The sequence below is a fragment of the Gallinula chloropus genome (genome assembly GCF_964237585.1).
Source record: "Gallinula chloropus genome assembly, chromosome: 1".
NCBI lineage: Eukaryota > Metazoa > Chordata > Aves > Gruiformes > Rallidae > Gallinula > Gallinula chloropus.
Window position 1 is genome coordinate 82,578,072 of NC_140085.1, and position 22,741 is coordinate 82,600,812.

Here is a 22,741-nt window from a genome sequence, read left to right on the forward strand (position 1 = left end):
CTGCCTGCAGTGTCACCTGCGACTGCCTTCTGTGGCTCAGGCAGCACTTACAAGCATCTAAAGGTGCTTTAACGCTGTGCTTCCTCCAATTCCTGTTATCAGCTGCTTTATAATGACATCTCTGCTCGCTCTGTTTCACTGTTTGCTCTTGAGAGTGTCCTCCTCTCATTTGCCTTAAGATAAAACAGCAGAAGAGGTCAGACAGAGGATGTTAACTTCCCAGCAGTAGGAGCTCTTGTGTGATGGCAGTCGGGAACAGGCAGTAAATTTGAGTGAAAAAAAGGTTTAGAAAAATCTCTAAAATCTCTCAGGCACCTCTGGTGCCTGAACTCCAGGTGGCTTCTCTCCCCTCTCTCTTATCTCTCTTGTTCCTTGTCTCACCTGAGAAGCCCCAAATAAGCCTTTTTTTCCCCTGGGAGGGGCTGAGGATGCCACCATGTTTTGCCTTCAAAGGATGCTTTATTTAATTCTCTTATTTTTCTGACTCCTGCCCGCCCCTCCCAAGTCAAAGCTTGTCCCCAAATAAAACCAACAAATGTTCTTCTCCTGCATCTCGGCAGCCTGTGTTTGACACATCAGACCCAACTGGTGGTGGGTCTTCACACGCTTCAGAGGTGTCCTTGGCTTTTCTTGCTTTTTGTGGCCATACCTAAAGGATCCCGTGCTGGTAGGTGTGGGACAAACAGCCCAAAATTTGTGACCAAAGGGACTGGGCTATCTCATTCAAATACTGAAGAAGGGAATTTGTTGGTGTGGTCTGTGTTTGTGTTATGTGGTCTGCCTGCATATTTCCTGCTTTGTTTCCAGTGCTTGGGGGAATCCAGGTGTATTCTTATTTTCCCAGTATAATAAATCCTTTGGGGAAAGAAGTGCCTGCCTCTGTGCACCAAGCCCAGTACCATTTCACATGGAGCTGACATTGCACTGGGAACAGAGGTAGCCCTCTCCTCTCCATGGGAAGATGACATCTGCAAAGGGTACTCCAGGCCTGGAAGAAGGCACCTTCTCAGTGCTGAGGGGTGAAACTGGAGCAAGGGAACCTCTAGAAGAGTCTGGTGAGGTCAGAGGGCAGGGTTAGATTGTAGACTGTGCCAGGTTGTGTCTTAACAGCTGAAAAAACCCTTTGTGACAGTGGGAAAAAAGAGGCTGGGAATGAAGGAGTTAGAAGATTTTTCTCTGAGCTTCGGTGTAGGAACAGCACAAAAAGTGCAGGCAGGCAGTGAGGGCCAAAGTCTTTTCTCCAAACTTGTGTGTTAAGGAGAGGGGAATCCAAAGGGAGAAGAAAACGTCTGCCTGTTGGGGAGGATGTAACACAGTGGGATGCTGTGGCTGCTGTGGGAGAGCCAAATTGTTCCTAGCTGGAAACAAGAAGTTATTTGAGTCCCCATCTGGCCTGAGAACATATAGGGCAGGGGCACAGTAGGATTAGATGTTCAGGAAAAGAGCCAGGAGGTGAGTGAATAGGCTTTCTCATAGAAACAGCAGGGAGAGCGGAGAGGGAAGTGGTGGGGATGGGTAAGGCTCTCTGTCTGGGAAGGAGAAGCTGAAGCTTGTGCCACAAAAGGCCAAAACTTTGTACACCTGTTTAATCTACCACCTGCTCCCAGTTGAAAAGGTTTGATTCCATAACTAGGGTGCTTTCCTTATTTATTTTAAAAAGGTGGAAAATGAAGCCTCAAGTACTGTATCCCCCCCCGCTTGCTTGTATTTGTCCCAGCCCTGTTCCCCATTGCAGCGTCACAGCTTCTACCCTTTCAGTTGTCCTATTCAGGAGTCAGAGGGCAGATGCAGAGTCAGGTGTTCCTGGGTGGAGGCTGGTGACAGGGATGAGGCTGTGGGCTGGCACTCAGAGCATTCCCCTCCTGGGGTTAGGTGAGGGGAGGTGACTCCCTGATGTGATCTTCCCGAGCTTCCATGTGTGAAACAGGGCTAACACAAGAACAGGTAAAACACAAATATTAGTAGGAATAGGCTGGCTCTTGGAGCCACTTTGCATTAAAAAAATAAAATCAAGGAATTAGCTAAGCTCTCTCCTGTCAGCTTCTCATGACATCCCCAATAAGCCCAGACTTAAGCGTCATTGTACTTGATAATGTGCCCTGGACTGCAGCAAATTGGAACGTGCCAAGGACTGTGACAGATCAAACAGGTTTCATTAAGTATGTGTTATTTTTTCTCTCACATTTGACTGCGTGGAGCTCTGCTCCTCTCGGAGATGAGGAGGCTGTGCTGCAGCATCTGAATGAACTGATTAGCCAGCTGGCAGGCCTTGCTGCGAGCAGGCAGTGGGGAAAAGGGCCTTGCCTGGGCTTCAGGACCTGAGAAAAGACTAGCAGGAGGACCTGATGTTTCCATCTCCTGATCCAACCCAGCAGGAGAGCTAAGTGAGGGGGACCAAGCCAGGACTGAAAGGTCCTCTGTGTTGGTGAGCTGTTGGTGAGCTCCAGAGCTGCTAGCTCTGTACCAGGCAGCATTTGATGCTGTGCCTTGATTTCTGGGTTGCAGCACCTTCTTTAAATGTTGGGTTAGAGGTTTGTATGAGCTGTTAGAAGACTGCTTCAGTTCACACTCCTTTGTACATCCACATGTGCCTCACTTCTCTATTGGTTTGGGGCACGGATTCACAGAATTGTAGGGGTTGGGAAGGGACCTCCAGAGATCATCAAGTCCAACCCCCCTGCCAAAGCAATGTGATCCATAAAAGAATAAAGCAGTAAATAGGTGTTTTCCAGCATATGGACTATATAGGGCAGGGGCTGGCGGGGCAGGGGGGTGGGAGAAGGGAGAATGCTTCCTTGGTGCTCTGGTGCATCTGCATTTGACACTGAAACTGGTTGTGCCCACTGTGGTGCTGTGATACCTTGAACACTGCCCATATATAAGCCCTTGCTGGAAATAATTCTAAAAAACTCTCAAGGGGATCAGAATCTTTTCTGCAAAGTTTGCGAAGAGGCAGCTAGATAACCTGGAAGATGGTCTTCACTGATCCCTGACTGCCCTCCTCTGCTGTTTATGCTCCCCTCTTCTTGCTGCAGCTACTCTTACTAAAGGCAGTGTTAATGCTTTGCATGGGACTCATCCCTCTGCAGCATCCATGGAAATCTGCTTATTTCCAAGGGAATCGGATGGACCCTTCAGCATAAAGGCAGATGGGGGCGGGGTGGGATGACAAAGATTGTTGTTGCCCAGGGCATTTAGAGAGCAATTGGTGCAATTGTGAGACCTGTTTTCCTTTCTTTACTTGAATGACAGAGGGAGAAAACATGCCTTGTGCCAAAAAACTGGCTTGCTTTGCTATAAACATTCAGGACAAGTTGTCTTTTCATATGCAAGCATCTTTCTTTGCCCCAGGCCCTGGTATATCCAGGGGGTTAGTATTTAGGAAATCATTTCGTTTGCACTGGGTGATTTACAGAAGCAAATGAGACACCATGATCGTGATGCTGTCTTGTGGGGAGTAAGTGCAAACATAGCCAACCAGGTCCCGCACCTGTTTCCTCCCTGCCTCATTGAAAACCACACCAAAACAAGTGCCATGTTATTTCTAGTCCGTTGGACTACACTTCTCTTATTCTCAGTTATATCAGACTGTCCTGGTATTCCCTGCTCTCCATGAGATGGCTCATACCCTCATGCTAGACTAGAGGGAGACTAGGCACAAGGAGGGAGGGAAGTTTGTCATCATGGTCCTCGTGCACCATCATGGTGCAAAAGGTCAATGGGTAGGTTTGGTGGCCCTGTAATCAAGGGTGATGAGGTCTTGCTCACCACCAACTGGCTGACTGGGAGAGGTCCCTGGCCTGAGCTGCCTCCAGAACCATGCTGAGACTTTGCCTGGGAGTGAGCAAGCTGAAGTGGTGCAGGGCAGATGTGGATGCTGCGGAAAAGTAGTATGGGTGATAGATTGATGTCCTGGCTGCTCCCTGGACATGGGGATGCCACCTTAAGAGGCATGGGAGAAATCATAGATGTGCTCTTCAAGGAACCTAATAAACCACCAGCGAACCTAATCTGTAGATGAATGTGAATGAACAAAGCCCTGATTTCTTAGCACTCTCAGCTGGTGGGAGTGGAAGCAGAGATGCTGGTGCTTTGGAGAGGCTTGTTTCCAGTGTAGTTTCCTACACTCAGTGTGGAGATGTGTATCCCTTGCTGATACCGGTCACCTCTTCAAAGGCTAACTTCTGCTCAGTCACACCACCAGTGAGATCTTGCTTGAGTTAGGACTTCCCTGGATTAGTTCATCAGCCGCCCTGCTTGTGTTAGGTCTGTGCTTTCTGGCTGGACTTGCATCTGCATCCCTACCTCAGGTAACTCATTAGAGCAAAGATTTGAGGAGAATTCTCTCAGCTAAGTTAAAGGGAGCTTTCTTTCTCTCTTCACACTTCATTTTTTTTCTCATAATGAAAATGTTGCTAAAAAGTTTCATTCTAATTTGTGTGAATTTTGGTTGGATTTGAATTAGCCTGCTAATTAAATGACTTCGCTCCTGTGCCCTGCTTCAGCTCCAGGTCCTTCTTTCTTCCTCTGAACAGCTGTTTCCAAGGTCTGGTCCAAGTTTCCAGCAACAATGGAGATGCAGAACATTTAGCCAGGGCATGGAAGGGTGGATGGAGATACACTAAAGCTGGTGGTCTGGGAAGGACAAGAACAGGGGCTGTGGGAAAGAAGGGTGAATTCGGGGGTGAACTCGGTGAAGGGGTGGTGCAGATGGTCCCATCTCACCTGAGCAGTGACCTCTCCTCTGTCCCTTCAGCATAGACTTTCTGTTCCACAGGCGTAACCTGGGGAAAAACGCTTTGTGCTGACGCTAAAGGAGACATTTCCCGTCAGGCGAGAAAACCTCACGGCGATACTAAAACCCATCCATTGTGGTGACTGGTCCCCTTCCTCCTCTTCCCATCAGCGTGTCATGCAGAAGCTTCCTACGTCCTGTGATCTTTTCTTCCTCTGTCCCACAGAGCCATGACAAGACCCGTGGCCAAGGAAGAAGAGCCCAATGGGGCCATGGCGGTTCCCGAAGAAATAAAAAAGGAAGAAATGGAAGAGAGAGGAGAGTGGAGTAGCAAAATGGAGTTTGTGCTGTCTGTGGCTGGGGAGATCATTGGTCTGGGTAATGTGTGGAGGTTCCCCTACCTTTGCTACAAGAATGGTGGTGGTAAGTTCACAGCATGTACAAGTCGACCTAGGTCTCTAGGCATGACAAGAGACACGTGTGTGCCTGGATACATTTTTGCTACACCTCATGTGCCCCCATGTGCACTTCCTTATTGATTCTACCAGCAAGTTAGCTCCTGCCAAAACCAGGAAGAATAAACACTGAGCTGTGAATCCAGCTCCCCAGAAAGTACAGCTTCTCAAAGCAGCTCTCCCAAGTTTGGATGCTGAATTGAACTTTAGTAACTCTTAAAGGCTCTTGGACATCTTGAGAAACAGGTGGTCTTGAGAAACCATCAAACCCTGTGAGTGATCAGAAAGCCATCAGCAACCTCGTCCTATATAATTCCCTTTTCCCAATGTCAGTGTCACCTCTCTCAGGCCCTTGTTACAGAGGAGGAAAGGCTTTGATGGTGCTGGTATCCTTGCCAAGACCTGATACCTCCTAGAAGGACATTGCTATCACTTCCCCATGAACACTTCTCCCAGTGGTCAACCCACTGCTAAGGAAACCCATCCCCAGGAAGAGTTCGTTCCCATCCCCTTTTGTTTCCTGCATGACTCTCCTTTTCCAATGACACTGCAACAAGATCATTACGTGATTAAAAATTAAACTTTCTCATAACAATAAAACGAAACTGGGAAAGAGGAAGGGAATAATTGACTGTCACTAACTTTTCTTGGTGAATCAAAATCTAACTTTATAAAAGAAAAGGAGGAATATTAAATTACATGTCAAACACAGCAATAACACCTCTTTTGTTCTTGTTCTCTAGAGACGCCTTGAAATAACACTCTGAGACTTGCATTTTCCCCCCCTTTATCCCCCAATTTAAACTTCCTTTCTCTGCACAAAGGCCTTTATTTCACAAGGTGCTGTGAGCTTTTAACAATGAATGAGTGATTCAGCTGTAGTGCACCCCCAGATTACCAAATTCTTGTCCCCTGTGCTGTTACTGAAGTTTATCCAAATCAAGCTGGAGTCAGTAGACTCTCTCATCTGAACCAAAAGGGGGTTGGATAATAGGACAGTTAAAGAAAATGGAGCTGAATTTTTCTTGAACCTGGGATGGTTTTTAGCAGATTCCCCAGTCTCTTTTTCTGAGGTTTTGATGGTTGGCACTGGAGGCACCAAAAGCAAGTCAGACCAGCACGGGTTGGTAAACACCACGGTGTGTCTGATTGAACAGCTCATTCTGCAGCGACGCTCTGATAGAGAAGCCATGGTGTTTGCATGGAGAATTTCTTCCTGACCTCGGATGATATCTTTGCATAATTTATGCCTGTGGTACCCGGTTCAGTAGGCCTTGCAATTTGTATGCTAATTTGTGTAAGTGAAAAGACTACTTTGGTTCATTTTAGGTATCTATTGAATAACTTTGTGTGTGTGTGTGTTACATTTAACTACTATGGATTACCTATGGCTGTGATTTAGAGGCCAAAAAGGCTAGGCTTGGGAAAGATTAGGATGGGAGTGTCCTTCCTTCACAGCTTGTGCACCTTTGCAGGAAGTATGCTGCTACTGTAGAAGGTACATTTCTCTATCTAGGGCTCTAGGGAACCAGATGACTGACTAGTATGGGACAAGGCACTTTCATTCCTGTGACACTCAAATAGACTCTCAACATTGGAAAAGCTCCTGAAATTGCAAAAAATACATTTTCCACCTATAAATCCTGTGTCCCTGTCCTGCCTCCCTACTCCTCCAAACTAGAGACATCTGTCCTCTCACCTTTCTTCACCTTGGGATGTAGTGAGACGGTTAGGAAACTGTAAGGACAGATGTCATAGAGACAATTGTTCCAACTTGCTGTAAAGTGACCAAGTATAAACTTAGCACTTTCAAATTTGATCTAATTGCTTAGCATCCTCAACTTGTTATTGGCTCATAAGGAAAGAGGGTATATTTCTGGGGGGACCTTCTCAGGGATGAGTCTCCTCCAGTGGAACATCAAACCAAGGGAGGAGAACTTAACTGGAGTTTCAGCTGGTAACTTGCTCTGGGATGGTTAAGCGAGACAATACAATCGAGGCGTCAGAAAGGCCTCATTACTCAGAGATCACAGTTGAACAACCTCTGGGACAAATGGTATCAGAAGACAGTGTCTGAGACCTGCTGAAAGGCTCATCTCTGTGTGGGATAATAAAACTGCCTTGCAGATGTGGCGTACAGGTAGATGCCTCACAGCACCGAAAGCAGCAGCTGCCTCTTGCTCAACACACGCAGTTCCCATTCCCTGCTCTGCAAACTTGGACCAATCCTGCGAGCCCACCTCCTTCCCTCAGGCCCCAGGTCCCCACAGCTACAGCACAGCTGTGTTTAGGGGAAATTTGGATGTTGCTTGTTGTTCCAACATTGTTGGCTTGACAAAAAGGGGTAGTGTTCCTAGTTGCTAACTGTCATACGAAGGAATTTCAGTGTGAATGCCTGTGCTGGCAGGGAAGGATAAGGCCTGGGGGACAGGGTTTGGCTTGGGTGAGAAGGGGGCCTCATTTTGGTTGCAAGCAGCAGAGATGCTCTCCAGGCACTGGTGGCAAGACCTTGGCAGCTGTTCCAGCTAGGAATGCATTGGCCTTGACCTATTTGGAGGGGAGCAAAAGTGTGAAAGCCTATGCTAAGGATGGTGAGGAAGGCTGTGAGGTGATAGAAGAAAGGTCAGCAGTGAAAATGAGATCTCAGGAACAGTTTTGAGCAGAACAGCAAAAATATTGGGTTTGGCAGCAGAACCAAAAAGAAGGAAAAAGGGTTCAGACAGCTGAACAGGACATTTTTTTTGTTTGTCTTTTCTGATGCTTTGTTTTTGTTGGTCATTGCATCTGGAAAAAAACCCCACCCCTTCTGTCTCTCCCCTTCCCCTTCCTTTTTTCAGGGGTTAATCTGAGTACTATTTTAGACTGATTTCTCTTAAGACATTTATCTGTATTTTTAATGAAAAATTGAATTTGAAGAGAGAAGTTAAACTTTTAGATTTTGAAAATGCTGGAAATATACTCTGTTGCCCCTCCCCTATTACTGTTCTTTTGGTGGAAACGGTTTCCCAAATTTGATGTGAAATAAGTCTCAAGCAAATTTATAACCTGGAAAATGTATTACTTACCAAGAAATGTCAGCAGCCTCCAGGTTTGTATCTTCTGGGCAAGTGGGAGTTTTGCTGTGACTCCAGGGAAAGGCAGAACAAATGTGGTTATGCGGAAAAAGGGCTCCTTTTGCTTCGCCTGGCTCCTGCTGAAAGCTAGAAGGGGTTCAGGAGAGTGATGCAGAGAGACCCTCTCCGATGCTCTCCTTATTTTAATCCCCTTTCCTGGCTACTCCTCACCTCTAGTTTTTGGCTGAGACAAAGGCAGAAGTACTGAAGCAGCATGAGACAGATCCTGTTTGTTTGTTTTGGTTTTTTTTTTCTGAGAAATGATGGTGTTGGAGACCTTGCTTTTCTGGCAGAGATTGCACAGTTAATTCTGAGAAATATTTGTATTTATCTAGCCAATTCTAGCTGTGGCTCCAGGTACCTGACAAGGGGTGGTGGGGATAAAGTTCTTAAGAGGTTTCTGAGGCAACATCTTACCCCTCTCTGCAGGAGCCTTCCTCATTCCTTACCTCATCTTTCTCTTCACCTGCGGGATCCCCTTGTTCTTCCTGGAGACAGCACTGGGGCAGTACACCAGCCAAGGAGGGGTCACTGCTTGGAGGAAGATCTGTCCCATCTTTGAAGGTCTGTCAAATCATGAAAATTGCTGCCAGCACTTTCTAACCATTAGTGACTCAGAGACGTTTTTGGAAATGTTATTCCATTTTTCCTTTCTCCTTTATTCTCCCTCCCTTCCTCTCTCTCTCCCAGTCTTGTTATCCCTCCTGGTGACTGCTATGTGGCAGGAGCAGCGTCCCAATCCCACGTAGATGTCTGAGGGTGCATAGTGTTGGCCTGGGGCTGTACTGGTCCAGCTGAGCCACAATCTCTGCTTTGAGATGCTCAGAGCCTGGAAGGAAGGAGAAACATCATGGTCACCAAGCAGGAGGAGAAGGATGGAAGTGTCAATACATGAACACCTGTGGACTGGACAAATACTGAAGTGAAGAGAGGATGAGGAAGGCTGCCTGGCTTACGGCACTTTTCCTGCCCATCATCATGCCCAGGGTTGCTGTGGCAGGCTGGTGTCCTGCAGACCTGGGGAATCACACTGCACGCACTGGTCTCGTGGCCTGGTGATGGGCTGGGGTTGTGGCTAAGGCCTAGGTATAAGAACCAGGATTCCTGGGGCCCTGGGGAAGATTGTTTAATGGTATTAATATTTAATAAATCTTATGTCTGCAGTTCTCCTGTCCAGAGGAGAGCTTATTGCCCACACTGTGCTCAGGCCGATGAAAAGCCTGGTTAGTTGGCTCATGCATGGGTGTGCAGTGCTATTTGAAACCCCCCGAGGGGTCTGGGACTTCCCACTCTGGCACGTGGCCTGGAGGTAGACAGAAGTGGCATCTCACAGGACACTGACAACCAGTGTTAAATCAACAAATTGGGGATTTCTGATCTCATTACCTGATCATTCAGTGAGCAATAGGTACATGCAAGACCCAAGACCAGAGTTCAGCTCCTAAGTCCATACTATTACCCCAGCACTATGTTTTATACACAATGTATATCAGCAGTGAGAGCCCTTTTTGCCTGAGTCTTTGCAGGAGGAACTCACCTGTGTGTCTTGTCTTTAAAAGCTAGAGCTGGCTTTCCTGCAGGAGAGGCAGTGCGATGCAGCAGCATGGTACTGGTCAGAAAAAAAGATTTCCCATCAGCAAAAGGCTTTCTCTCTGTTCCACCACAGACCTAGCTAGAGATAATAACAGTGCTTCCTGTCTGCATGCACAGTCAGAAAATCCTTTCTCTTTCCCTGAGGTAGGTCTTGTCCTATTCTGCAGTGAGCCATGTGGTCAGTGTGGCACGCTTCTTTCCATGGCACGCTCTGTATCTTTCTTTGGGGTTATGCCCGATGCACTGGGAGTTGGTTGGCAGCCCCATCGTTACCTTCTTTTCTTTCCTTCACAGGAATTGGATATGCCTCACAAGTCATTGAAGGCTATCTGAATATCTACTACATCATCATCTTGTCCTGGGCACTCTTCTATCTGTTCAGCTCCTTCACTGCAGTCCTACCATGGGCCACCTGCAATAACCCCTGGAATTCAGGTATACCTTCCCTGGGTTGGCTCCTAGCTCCTTCCCAATTCCCAGAAATTATTTGAGTTTTGTAGAAAATAATTTTTATTCAGATAAATAACTCTCATGGGTTGTAGTGTGGCTAGTGACTCCCTCCAAAGAGAGGTCTTCGTGGCACATGTCAGTAAGAGTGAGTGCCATGGCCCTGTGGCTAGCAGCAGGGGACAGTAAAACTACTTCCACATGGAGATGGTTTGGGTGCTGAGATTTCTCTGAAAAATCTGTGTTTTCTGCCAAGTGGGAGATGTAGGTGTGTTGGGAGAGTTTTCAAGCCAATCTAGAGTCCTCCTCATGTGGTAGGACCTTTTCATTAGCTCTGGTACAACAATTTATCTTATAGTTCCCTTACTCTGCCCCTTCAGAGTTACAGGGACAGTTGCTGCCACAACTTTCTTCCATGCATTCAGGTTTTGGCTAAATCAGGCTGAGCCCTCACTGGTAGTACAGGTAGTAGTACAGGTCAGTTCAAGTCCCCAGTGCAGCAATCAGCAACACAAAACAGTTTTCCTGGTCTAATCACACCCATACAAGTCCCTGTACCATTATATTGGCCAGGGGTCCCACCTCCTCGTGCCTGCAATTCACACAACTGTGCCCAGCAGAGGAGACCTGGCTTTGGTTTTATTCGAGGCACTTTGGGCTGTGCCCAAGAAGATGGGTTAGATGTGAGGTAATCCTCATACATCTGATGTCCTTGACAGGCTTTTTGACCATGTTGAACAGGTGGTTTTTCTTTCAGTGGTAAGCCAGGCTGGAGAGAGCTTTGGCAGCAGCTAGGTTTCCTCCCTTTTTCTCTTGTGCCATGTGATTAATTTCTGTGATGTGAAAATTTCTCCACTCTATGGGCCATTCACTCACAGCTTCCTCTGCCCCTTCAACCCGGCGGAGGCAACTAGGCTTTTAAAGAGTGGATCTGATTGCTTCAGCTCCCTCAGCATGGGCTTGTTTGCAAGGAAAGCCACAGATGTTCTCTTAACAGGCAGAAGCTTCCCAGCCAGAGCTGGGCTTCCTCAGTTTTCCCGTGGATTGTCTTTTGCTTGCCAAATGAAGCTGAAGTGCATTGCTTGGATGTGTGGCATCTCCACTGTTTTTAGGAATGTCACGCTATGTGACAGGGTCGGGGATGGCAGAGCAGAGCATGAAGGCATATGTGGCGTGTGTGAACATATGCATGCATGTGTGGACAGGGAATGCTGCGTGGTGTGGGAGGAGGATGGGATTTTCTATCCTGACCACTCAAACTGGCTCTATAATCTATCCCTCAATAATCTATATATTACAGGCATCTGGTTTCCATTTGGCAGGGGATTACTCTCTTCTTTCCTGCTCCCCTTCTCGATGCCCTATGGCTACTGCACAGTTTAATGAGAAGCTTAATGAGATGCAAGAGTTTAATGAGATGCCCTATAGCACTGGGAAAAGGGTGTGTATGCTTCCAGAGTGAAGGTTAGGGTACAGAGGGGAAGGGGCATCCCTTGCAGAGGAGCCTTGGAGAATTTATCTGGCTCATTAGCTTCCTTTTCTTTTGGTAGATCTCTGTGTGGACATTCTGAATAGCTCCAGCCTGGACAACAGGACCTTGCCTGCGAATGCCACCTCCCCAATGATTGAGTTTTGGGAGTACGTGATTGCTTTCCCTCTGTTCAGGCTCTTCCCTCATCCAAATGCCGCAGCTGTAGGATTGTCCGGGTGGAGGGAACGCGCATCTCTGTGGGACCGAGTGAGGTGCCGTATGTCAGACTCAGGGAGCACAATGAGCTGAGCTGCCAAGGGGCTCGGCGCGGAGCCCAGGCTCGCAATGTGCCTGCCCAGGAGTGCTCATGTGCACACATCCACAGGCAGGTCCCCTTTCTGGAACTGAGGTGCCTGGGTGAGCGTGGCCACAGAAAGAGACACCGAAAGAAGATGAGGGCTTGCTGTAAGCTGGAGGTGGTTGTGTTGGATGTTGAGGGTACTGTTGGCATGCAAACATGAGAGGTGAGGGAAGAGTGAACAGTCCTCTTTGGTGGAACAGAAAGGGACAAAGCTGCCATTTCCCTTCCTCTGACCACATCTTGCTTGGCACCTAAGGGAAGTGGTCCGTTAGGCTGCTCAGGTTTATCTCTGGAGGGCAGGGAGCTGGGGACCATATGTGAGATGCCAGAGAGGGGCTCGAGAAGGCTTGGACATAGGGCTGGAGACTACAAAACACCTCTGAGGGAGGGGTCCTACAACAGAACAGACAATATCCCAGAGAGGGTCTTCACTGCAACCTAGAGAGGCTGAAATGGCTGCCAAGGCCACACTACCTCTCCATACTCAACTGAGGAAGAACTCATAAAGAAGAGGTGTGCCAGGGGTTCAGCTTCAGCCTTTTTTTTCCCCCCATTTATGGCTCCTAAACTGTCTCTGAGAGGTTGAGTGTCCTTTGTCCCTTGCAGCCACCACAGTGCACATAGAAATGATATGCATCCATGGGTGTGCAGAAAGAGTCTGCACAGTACTGGACCCTGTCTCCTGCCATATTCTCTCTACATAGTGTTTAGCAAGAGCTGTGACCCTTCTGAAATATATGTTCAGGTTTTCTGCAGAGGTTGCAAAGGCAAGGGGTCCCTGAGGGGACTGGTTTGGAGAAGGGTGTGCAGAGGAATCTTAGGTGTAGAGTTGGGCTTCCGGAGACCGCATGAACTTCAGTGCTGAACTCTCATGGTGAGTCTTCAAGGAATGAGGCCGAAGGAAGGACATGGTAATAATAAACAGTATTTATGCATATTTATAGGTTGTCCATAGTACAGAGGGAGAGTGGTGGCCATCGGATGATGATGGCATTGGTGGCCTGCTTTGGATTGAGCAGTGTCTGTTGGGTAGCTGCCAGGGTGGGGAAGAAATGTGGGACAGGTGGTGATTTTGTGCTGCAGGGCTCCATGGGCATGGGGACTGGGAGGACTTGGGCTAGCTGCAGGGCACAGTGGAGCAGCATCAGTGGGAATGACAGAGAGGGGAGCCCTAGGCAAAGCTGGGGTGACTGACATGGCTGGGAGCATTGGGCGGATGCTTTGTGGATAGTCTGTTAAGTCTTTGGATGGGGTAATATGGGAAAAGTCTGTACGGATGAGTGGGGTCTGGGTGTTAATGCTTCTCTCCCTGTCCCTGGACACTGGCAGGAAGCGAGTCCTGGGGCTCACGGATGGTATTCACAAACTGGGCACTGTGCGCTGGGAGCTGGCTCTGTGTCTCCTGCTGGCGTGGATCATCTGCTACTTCTGCATCTGGAAAGGGGTCAAGTCCACGGGCAAAGTAGGAATGGAGATTGTCCTCCTGGTCCATAAGCCTCCTCATCTTGCATTTCTTTCCCAGTCTCTTTTCCCTCTTTATGAAGTAGAGGCGGGAGACACACAGCACAAAGTCAAACCTAAGCCTCTGGTGGGACCATACAGGTTCACACCAGTTGTGTTCTACCCGTAAGAGGAACTAAAAAAAGAGTAGGTCAAACAGGGGAGGGAGGACAGGGGAAGGCCTGGGAACTGAGGGGAGTCTTGAGTGACCTTTTCCCTTGCAGATACCCACAGTGGCTGATGGAAGCTCCCCAGGTGCCCTTGGGAATCATCCACTCACCAGTGTGTTGTCTCACTGTGGCTTGCTGGTGTTTTTAACAAGATCCTCTGCAGTGGCAAACTTCCTATCCCTGGCAATAATTGAACTCTTCAGCAAAACAGACAAGCTGCTACCTGTAACCAGCTCAGTGAATAGATAATGAATCTCTTGTGCAAAATACTCGGTGTGGGAGAGGTGTCTTTGGGCTCTCCTTTATACCCTCACTGGCTCTGCATTTTTTGGCTCAGCAGTTCAGTTTCTGCATTTGGCTAGTGAGGCTGGAGTCAGTGCTCCCTCTTGATGTTGATCCCCTAGATCAGGTAGGCAGGTTATCCACTGGGGTGAATGAGTGTGTGATACCTTGGGGTGGGCGTTAGGGATGCTGCTCTGGCCTTGGCTTATTCAGGACATGTTTCCTTCCTAGAGCTGCAATGAGATGGGCAGGTCATTAATGATGGTTGGGTTTTGTGGGCATGCAGGGGATGTCCCAGTAGCAAAGACAGAGGATCCAATTTCTGCAACAGACTTCTTCCTTCAAATCACTACCCCTAGTATTGGCAGGTGTTCCCTGTAGTACTGGACACCCATGTTTCAGTGTCAAATCCCATCTCCCACCTTGAAATGGCACTGGGCACCCATTTTAACAGAACAAGACTATAACTTGCTCTGATTGCTAGGTTTCTCCCAAACTTTTATGATGACTGGCTCTCACTGTTGCTGACCTGCTGCCAGACACCGCATTTACAGGGAGAGGGGATGCTCTGCATTTTAAATCTTAAATTTTATATCTCTGATGCTCCCAGCTTTGAATCCTGCAGTTCCATCTTTGTGAAAGGTATCATTCTGATCTCAGGAGATTGGGTCCAAGAGGCTGTTTGATCCTCATGGAAGTCATCACAGGTTACCTTCAGCTGTCAGCACTTTCCACTGACTCTCTCCTATCCCTGGTACTGCCCTGGTGTGCAGAGCTTGCCTGCACAAGGACAAAGCTAAAGAAGTTCTGCCAGGATGGTTGGGCCAATTCGGTTTGGCAAAGTCAGACCAGAAAGTGAGAGGGAACAGTGAGTGCAGGTAGTAACTGGGATGGGATTCCTGGGACCACAGAAGATTTTCCCATCACAAGTTTTAGCCTACAGGGCTTACTTTTTACCAGCCAGATGCTACGGACATGGTGCAACAAGGTAGGGTGGGTTTCTCTCTCTCCCAAGGAATACCACAGGTCAGACAGGCCTGTTGTTTTTTCTGCAGGTTGTCATTTTGAGTTCTGCAGGGGCACTGGCAAAAAAAATCAGCTCCCTCCTCCTTCTTCCTCACTGACTATGCATCAGGATAAACTGTAGGGAGATCCCAGGAATTCTGAGTAGGTGCATAATTTTGTTTAACAGCTGCAGACTAAACAGGATGTTGTGCTTGGCTGAGAGGCTGCTTTAATTGGTTAACCCTGCCGGACTCTTGGGCTTGTGCTTCTGTGATTTAAGGTGTCCAAACTTAACGAAACAATAGCGACCTCAGAAAAATAATTTCGAATTACTCCGTGAAGACTCGTTTTCTTTAAAAGCCTTTTTCTTTTATTCATCTTGCCCACTCTTGTGCTATTTCCATGTTTCCTTTCCTTATGCATTCAGCTGATGTGTATAAGTGTTCCCCAGAAGTGATTTCTGAAGATAGATTTTAGTACTTGTGCTAGAAGTGCTTGCATTCTCATTTGATCAGGGAACAGCAGAAGTGTCCTGTACTGTGACTTATTTGACCAATTATCACTAAGCAGAAAAACCATAATTTTAGGCCCCTCGCTATGAATCTATAGAGTAAGCAAGCCTTCACATATTTGGATGAATTTTAATAATGAATGAATGTTAGGAAGTTGCAACTTGCTCATGGATATTTTTGCAGTAAAAAAAAACTTACATTATGCAAAGGGTTAGAGATGATTAACTCTAATTAATATTTATTTACATCATACACAAGAAGAAGTGAAAAGAAGGTTTTGCAAAAATAGCAGTCTGCATTTTCTATAAAGGCTTTGAGGTTTCCCCTATTTTTCACCTGTGAGCTCAGAGGCACTGAAGGGATGACAGCGCCACATGAGCACCCTCTGGAAATGAGACCCCTCAGAGGTGTCTCAAATTGGGCAGCAGAAGTTGTGATTTAATTTGGAAAACTCTTGCTGGGAATAGGACCATTTTAATAAGTCCTCATTAAAACTCAGTGACAGAAAGAGATCTGGGTTTCTTCTGCAGCTCTGGAAAGATGAAGGGAACAGCTGGAGAGCAGGGAAATTACACTGACTGGAAAAGGAAAATAAAGCAGAGCAACCAGTGGCAGAGCCTTGGGTTAGGAACAAAATGCAGATTAACTAAATCACTGGTGAGATGTCACCTTGATTAATTTCTTCCCCACCCCTCCTCTATGCTACCAGTAGCAGCTATAGCCAACAGCAGAGTCCAGGGATGTTTGGTGGGGTGGGGGCCTGCAGATGAGACAAGACGAGAGGATGCCTGTACCCCCTCCCCACTGACCCTCTCTCCTCTTGTTTTCCTGCACCCACAGGTTGTTTACTTCACTGCCACCTTCCCTTACGTGATGCTAATCATTCTGCTGGTGCGAGGAGTGACGTTGCCGGGTGCTGCTGAGGGGATCATCTTCTACCTGAAGCCGGACGTTTCCAGGCTGGCAGACCCCCAGGTGGGTGGCACTCACCAGGCAAGTGCTGGACACAGGAAGGTTTCCAGCACTCTGGTCCTTGGAGCTGCTGCTAGCTGAGGATCTCGCTGTCTTCTCTGAAAAGAAGCTGGCAAACCACTGAGACTTCCTTAGAAGAGCTGAGAGGGGTCCAGTCCCCCTGTGCAGCACAGCCTTTTTGCTCGTGCATCTGTAGCATATGGGCATATTAGGTCATCTCCACTCATGGGCTCAGCAAATCCAGAAGAGTATATGAAATATTCAGCACATAACAGATGGTTTTGCTGGGTGTTAAATGCAAATAATTAAGGAAGGAGGAGAGGAAATAATCTACTGCCTGCCTTTTTTTTTTTTTGGTTGGCCTGGTTAGCACTTTGTTTGGCTTCAACAGGGCCCTCCCAGGAAGCACAGGGCCCCTGTGCTGTCAGAGACCAAATGCACACAGGTAACACGGGCTGTGCCCTGCTGGTTGGGCAGCAGGTTCCTCTCACCTGTCCCCGGATCTGGTCCCACCTGCTTGGCTCAGGAGCTGGCCAAAGGGTCAGCCCCTGCCACCACTCATCTGAGCTCATGGAAGCTCCCCGCAGTGGGGGCAATGCTGTGTACCCAAGGGAGGGCAAGTCCAGGTTAGGGCAGAGGGTGCAGCCAAACCCAGGACCTGCAAGGTAGTGGGCAGCACCCTTGGGGGCTGCACAGAGCAAGCAGCAGCATGCTCCCCCCCCACTCCTGCTGGAGGATTCCCCAGGTGTCTGCTCAGGCATGTTTTTGTAGCAGCAGGTTGCTTCCCCTCCTCACGCGGGCTCAGCAACGCTGTGCACGCTGCCTCTGCCAGCCAGGGAGACATTAATGCAGACCCTTCCCTGCCCCAAAAGAGCGTTTAAATGACACTGCTGGTAATTATTCCACCACTGAATCTTTTCATGGAGGCAGCCAAGCAATATGCTTAGCCCACAGTCTCAGCTTACCTCCCGCATCTTCCCAGATGGCCAAAGCCCCAACTGCTCCCAAACCAGCTGCCAAATACACTGTCTCCCCCCACATGGCTTTCAGATGCAATTATGTGTTGTCAATACAAAATCTGTGGTGCACTGAATGCAAAGAGCCAGCTGAAAGTAGATGGCATTTTAATATCAAAATAAATAACAAGGGGGTGACTGGAGCTGAGTGTGCTTTATTCCTGGTCAGAGCTTATTCGCTGAAAACCTTGCTGTCTTTCACAGCCTAACTAAAGCTGACGTGGTCTTTCCAGGCTGCTGCAACCCAGCATAGCAGGAGAGAGAGATCCTGCTACTGAGTTTAGGCAGAATGTGGGCCTTTGGTGTAAAGTGGGATGTGTGGCCGTGCCTGAAGGGCTCCCGTGTCCGTGCCTATTTGTGTGAATTTAAGGAGCAGTGGCCAGGCCGGGATTGTTTTGAAGGCCGACACAGTGCAGCTGCCTGTATGTTCCCATCTGGGGGCTGCATAGAGGAAAAAGAGTGAGTGGGGATGCACAGACAAACAGAGAGGTGGGCTGCTTTCTGCCTGCCTGTGAACTCGCAGCTCAGGGCTTTCCCTGGGAGGGTGTGAGAGTGGTGCTGCACTTCAGCCCGCAACACACCAGGTGAACAAGGCACTCCTGATGGGGAGAGGGCTTAAGGCCCACTCAGCCTTTCCCATGCAGTGCTAGAGCAAAGAGGAAGCTGGGTCTGCAACACCCCATTGACCTGGTCTCAGCCCAGCAATCTTCCCCTTTTCACCCTGTGCTGTGGCCTCAGAGATGTGGGAAACCGGATTTCGGAGCTGGGGGGGGGAGTATATTGATCATGCAAAGGACTCGCTGGCTGTGTCTTGGTACAACTCACCAGTGACTGAGACACATAGGGACCAGACACCTGCAGTGCCAACTTCAGCCAGAGCCACGCTACCAGGGGTGCTGCCCTCACCCAGGAAGCAAAAGCGAGGGATGGAGGAGCAGTGTCAGGCATCAATCACAGGCACAAGTGCCCTGTGTTGCTTTGAGTGGGATGTGAAAAATACAGTGCCTGCAGGAGCCTTTTCCTAGAGGACCTTCCATCCTATGCCTCAGTTTTCCCAGAGAGGTGTCCCAGTTTCTGCATTCACTGAGCCCCTCCCTGTCTCCTACAGTTTGTGCTGCATGGATGGAGGGGTTGTTGCTACACAGTGCACAGCTATTTGTTTATTTTGTTGCCAGATCTGAAGACCGCTGACCTTCTCTGTTCCAGGTCTGGATGGATGCAGGCACTCAGATCCTCTTCTCTTATGCCATTTGCCAGGGGTGTCTGACAGCTCTGGGCAGCTACAACAAATATACCAACAACTGTTACAGGTAAGAGGAGCCTGGGCCTCTGGCATCCTTCTGGAAATTTGCTCAGAGACAAACAGCACAAAGCTGTCTCTGAGGCAGTTTGTCCCCAGGGGAGACCTTGAGTCGTGCTGCTTTGACTAACAAGCTCTTCAGAGTGTAGAAGTTACATACAGATGGAGAGTGGCTGAGGGAACACAGGGGCTCCAGAAAATGGCTTTAGCAGTGCTCTCCTGCATGACGCAGCTTGGAAGAAGGATATATTGGAGGAGGGGGAGCAATAAAAATGGAGAGTGTCTCCAACCACTGTGGAGACCCCATGGGCTGTTTTGACAGGGTGGGTGAGCAGGGGTGGTATGGTGAGGTCTACTGTCACTTGCTAGGCAGGGGAGATGGTACAAAGAAGGTGGTTTGGTCCCCTGTCTTCAGTGTTTAGCTGCCATTGGGATAATGTAATGCCACTGGCATTTTGGTCCTATCAAGGCGATTAATCAAGTCTGTCTGGCCTCCTCCTTGCCCTTGGATTACAGATCTATTTTATCCATGGCCTGACATGGAACTCAGTAAAGTCATCAGGACCATTTCTGACACCTTCCACAGAGCCATGAGGAGTGGGGGCTTTGTTATTCCAACATATATTGCTCTGTCATCGACAGGAAAATGTAATGGTACTCAAGAGACATCAATCTTCTCTCCTCTTCTGTTCTCAAATAGATGCTGCCACAGCTGTTGGTCAGGATATTAATACTTTTCCCTGGCGCTCTCGATCCGTATCTGTCACCAGTGGAGCCAGTGCCATCCTCTGATACCTCAGGTGCCTTGGTCTGGGAGGCCCAAATGTGCTGGGTCTCCACACCGTCCCACAGCAGCTGATCAGGCAGGACTCCAGCGTGTGGGGTTTACAGCCCAGCCAGCTCAGACTGGTACCCCATTTTCACAGACAGCAAGTGCACAGATGATTCAGGACAAGCAGCATAGTTCAGTCTCCATCTGAGCACAGTTAGTAAAGACAATGTAGATAAACTCTTGTCAGGTGGGGATTTTTGTTAACCCATTAGTCCTTGTTTTACCAGACCTGCTGAACCCCTGTGTGTTTATGTCTTCAGACGTTCCTTTTTCTTGACTATGTTTACTTTTCCAACCGCTTCCCTTTTCTAATTTGCTATTTTCCTCATTTTCTCTGTTGTTTTTCTTATTCTCTTGACTCCTGTCAACATTTTTCTGTCATTTCCCTATGTCTATGATTGTGGCATCTTATTCACAAGCCTGTGGTGGTGCCCTATGTCTCTCTTTGTGCCACATATGTTCCTATAACTCTTGAAGAGTGTGGTACAAGGTAGGTAGGCTGATTTTCAGCCCTGTTCTGAGCTTTGTACTTCTACAGGAGTTCAAGAGCATTTCTGTTCCCTGGTCCATGCTGTCCAACTGGGGGAGCTGAGTGGGGACATGATCCCAAGTGGATCCATTCTGCAGTGGGAAACACTGATTTCTCTCTTGTCTCCCTCCTGCAGGGACTGCATCATGCTCTGTTTCCTGAACAGTGCCACCAGCTTTGTTGCTGGCTTTGCCATTTTCTCAGTGCTGGGCTTCATGGCTCAAGAGCAGGGTGTACCCATTGCAGAAGTGGCTGAATCAGGTAGGTTTTTCTGGAGGACTTCAGAGCCAAGGCAAAACAGAAAGCCTGAAGGGGAGGGAACTTTTCTAACAAGTGAAGCCCAGGAGGTCATCTGCACTATGGGTGTCTGCAGTGAGGTCTGCAGTGCTCCCCATCACAGCTTTCAGCCTGGTGTGGGCAGGGAGCCATGATGAGATGAGCCCTGAAGTGTTATGTGAGCTCACTCCATGCTGCAGGCTGGTGGCGGCAGGCACCTTGTGTCACTATGATGTGGGGGGCACATGTGGTCATCCTGTGGTCTGTTGGCAGGTCCTGGCTTGGCTTTTATAGCATATCCAACAGCAGTAACTATGATGCCTGTGTCTCAACTCTGGTCCTGCCTCTTCTTCCTCATGCTGATCTTCTTGGGACTGGACAGCCAGGTATGCCAAATGTCCCCTCCCAGGCGCCTGTCCCCATCCTGAGAACTCCCCAAGGCCATGGGAAAGGATAAGGTGGTTCTCTACTTTGTAAGGTGGTTATGTACCAGGTGTGGTACCTCAAATACATTCTCCACATTGTCCACAGCACTTTCTGAATGTGGGAGCTCAGAGCCAGGGATGATAGGAGGCCAGTGGTTATGTGTGCTGGCATCTGTTTGGCATCCCTTTCCCGGTGTGTACATGAGGGTGTCCCAGATGCATCCCCTACCACCTCTGTGCCAGCACCAAAACCTTGCACACTGTGAAGGGGAATGGGGCTGTTTTCTCATAGCTGCATCTCACTAGAGCGATCCTTGTGTGCTCTCCTCACTGGTGTGCCCATCTCTTACTTTCCCACACCCCTGGTATGCCAGAAGCAAACCCCAGCAGAGCATCTGCAGTGTGCAACCTACATGTGATGGCATGAGAGGATCAGGAGATGTCCTGGCATGTCAGCCAAACAAGGTGTCTGTTCAGGCTCTGCTTTGTAGCATCTGAGCCACAACCCCTGGACAATGAGGTCTCTTTCCTCTATTTCCCTGGGCTAAGGTCCCATCCTGCTTCATTTCACTTATGCCTGTGCTTCATGCTGGCTGGGCCCTCCTAGCAGGGGCTGATGTTTTCCTGTGCACCCCATGGATGATGTGCTCTATGGGATCGAGAGCCACACAGTGATCAGCAAGCATCCTGCCCCATGGTCAGCCCCAAAAGCCAGAAATCAATGTTTGGAACCCCTGGCCAGTTTCTTCTGGGTTGTCCCAGGCAATCATGGCATATTTTACAGGCAGTCCTGCTGTACGAGGGGTGTGCTTGATGTTAGGGCTGAGCTGTGCCCCCACAGTCACCTGGCTCCCTGTAGCTTTACAGTGGCAGTGGAGCTCTTCTCTGTCACAAGGGTTCCTTGTGCCATCTTCACTGAGAAAAGAGCTATGTTAGCATCCCTAGAAGTTGCAGCTGGTCCTTGGCTGGAAGCAAGACAGACAAAAAGAGAAAATAGAAAAGTAAGGATTTTGGTGACTAGAGGGAAAAAGGCCAGTGAGAGGGAATGTGTGCTAGGGGAAGGGGAGATGCTAGTTTTTCTTACCTGTCTTCTTCTGCAGTTTGTCTGTGTGGAAAGCATGGTGACAGCTCTTATTGACATGTTCCCGGGAGCGTTTCGGAGGAAGGGACGTCGGGAGCTGCTGATCCTGGCCATTGCGGTCATATGCTACCTGCTGGGCTTGTTGCTGGTCACTGAGGTAAGTCAGGAGTAGCTGGGGTACAGCTGAGCATCAGAGACCCTGCTAGACTGCTCTGGAGGAGTGGGGAGAGACAGCAAGTTCATACTTGATGCTGGTAATTATCTTTCATTTCGAATGCATTAGCTGGTGTGTCTCACAGCCGCTGCTGCTTTTACTGTGTGACGCTGGCGTACTCACCGCATAACTGAGCCTTCCAGAGAGACAGTCACGAGGCCCAGAGAGGCTGCCTGACATACAGATGTGTGCAAATACCAGGCATGGTGGCTAAAAGAAGCCCAGCTGCACAGGCAGAAGCTCTTCTCAGTGCAATGACCATTTTCTGGCTGCCTTCTACAAGAAGCAGAGCAGTGACCAGGAAGGCCAGGGGTAATGGCTGCACCATAAGCCTGCCCGAGCCAGTGGGGAGCCTGTGATCCTGGGAACCAGACACAGTAGAGCTGTGCTGGTGTAGTGCTATGTGCACAGTCTTTGCCCTTTTGAGCTTTGAGTGAACCTGTGGTAAGGGT

At 48.7% G+C, this 22,741-nt stretch overlaps 1 protein-coding gene across 1 annotated transcript in view; it reads left to right on the forward strand.

Annotated features, from left to right (window-relative positions):
• LOC311205118 (sodium- and chloride-dependent betaine transporter-like) overlaps positions 1 to 22,741 on the forward strand; it is a 40,181-nt gene that overhangs the window by 3,706 nt on the left and 13,734 nt on the right. The window contains exons 2-11 of the mRNA XM_084279409.1: positions 4,962 to 5,158; positions 8,733 to 8,867; positions 10,191 to 10,331; positions 11,894 to 11,981; positions 13,505 to 13,637; positions 16,485 to 16,619; positions 18,839 to 18,942; positions 20,430 to 20,554; positions 20,843 to 20,955; positions 22,095 to 22,232. Coding sequence (XP_084135535.1) covers positions 4,966 to 5,158; positions 8,733 to 8,867; positions 10,191 to 10,331; positions 11,894 to 11,981; positions 13,505 to 13,637; positions 16,485 to 16,619; positions 18,839 to 18,942; positions 20,430 to 20,554; positions 20,843 to 20,955; positions 22,095 to 22,232 — 1,305 coding nt within the window. The 5' untranslated portion in view covers positions 4,962 to 4,965. The remainder of the gene's footprint in view (positions 1 to 4,961; positions 5,159 to 8,732; positions 8,868 to 10,190; positions 10,332 to 11,893; positions 11,982 to 13,504; positions 13,638 to 16,484; positions 16,620 to 18,838; positions 18,943 to 20,429; positions 20,555 to 20,842; positions 20,956 to 22,094; positions 22,233 to 22,741) is intronic.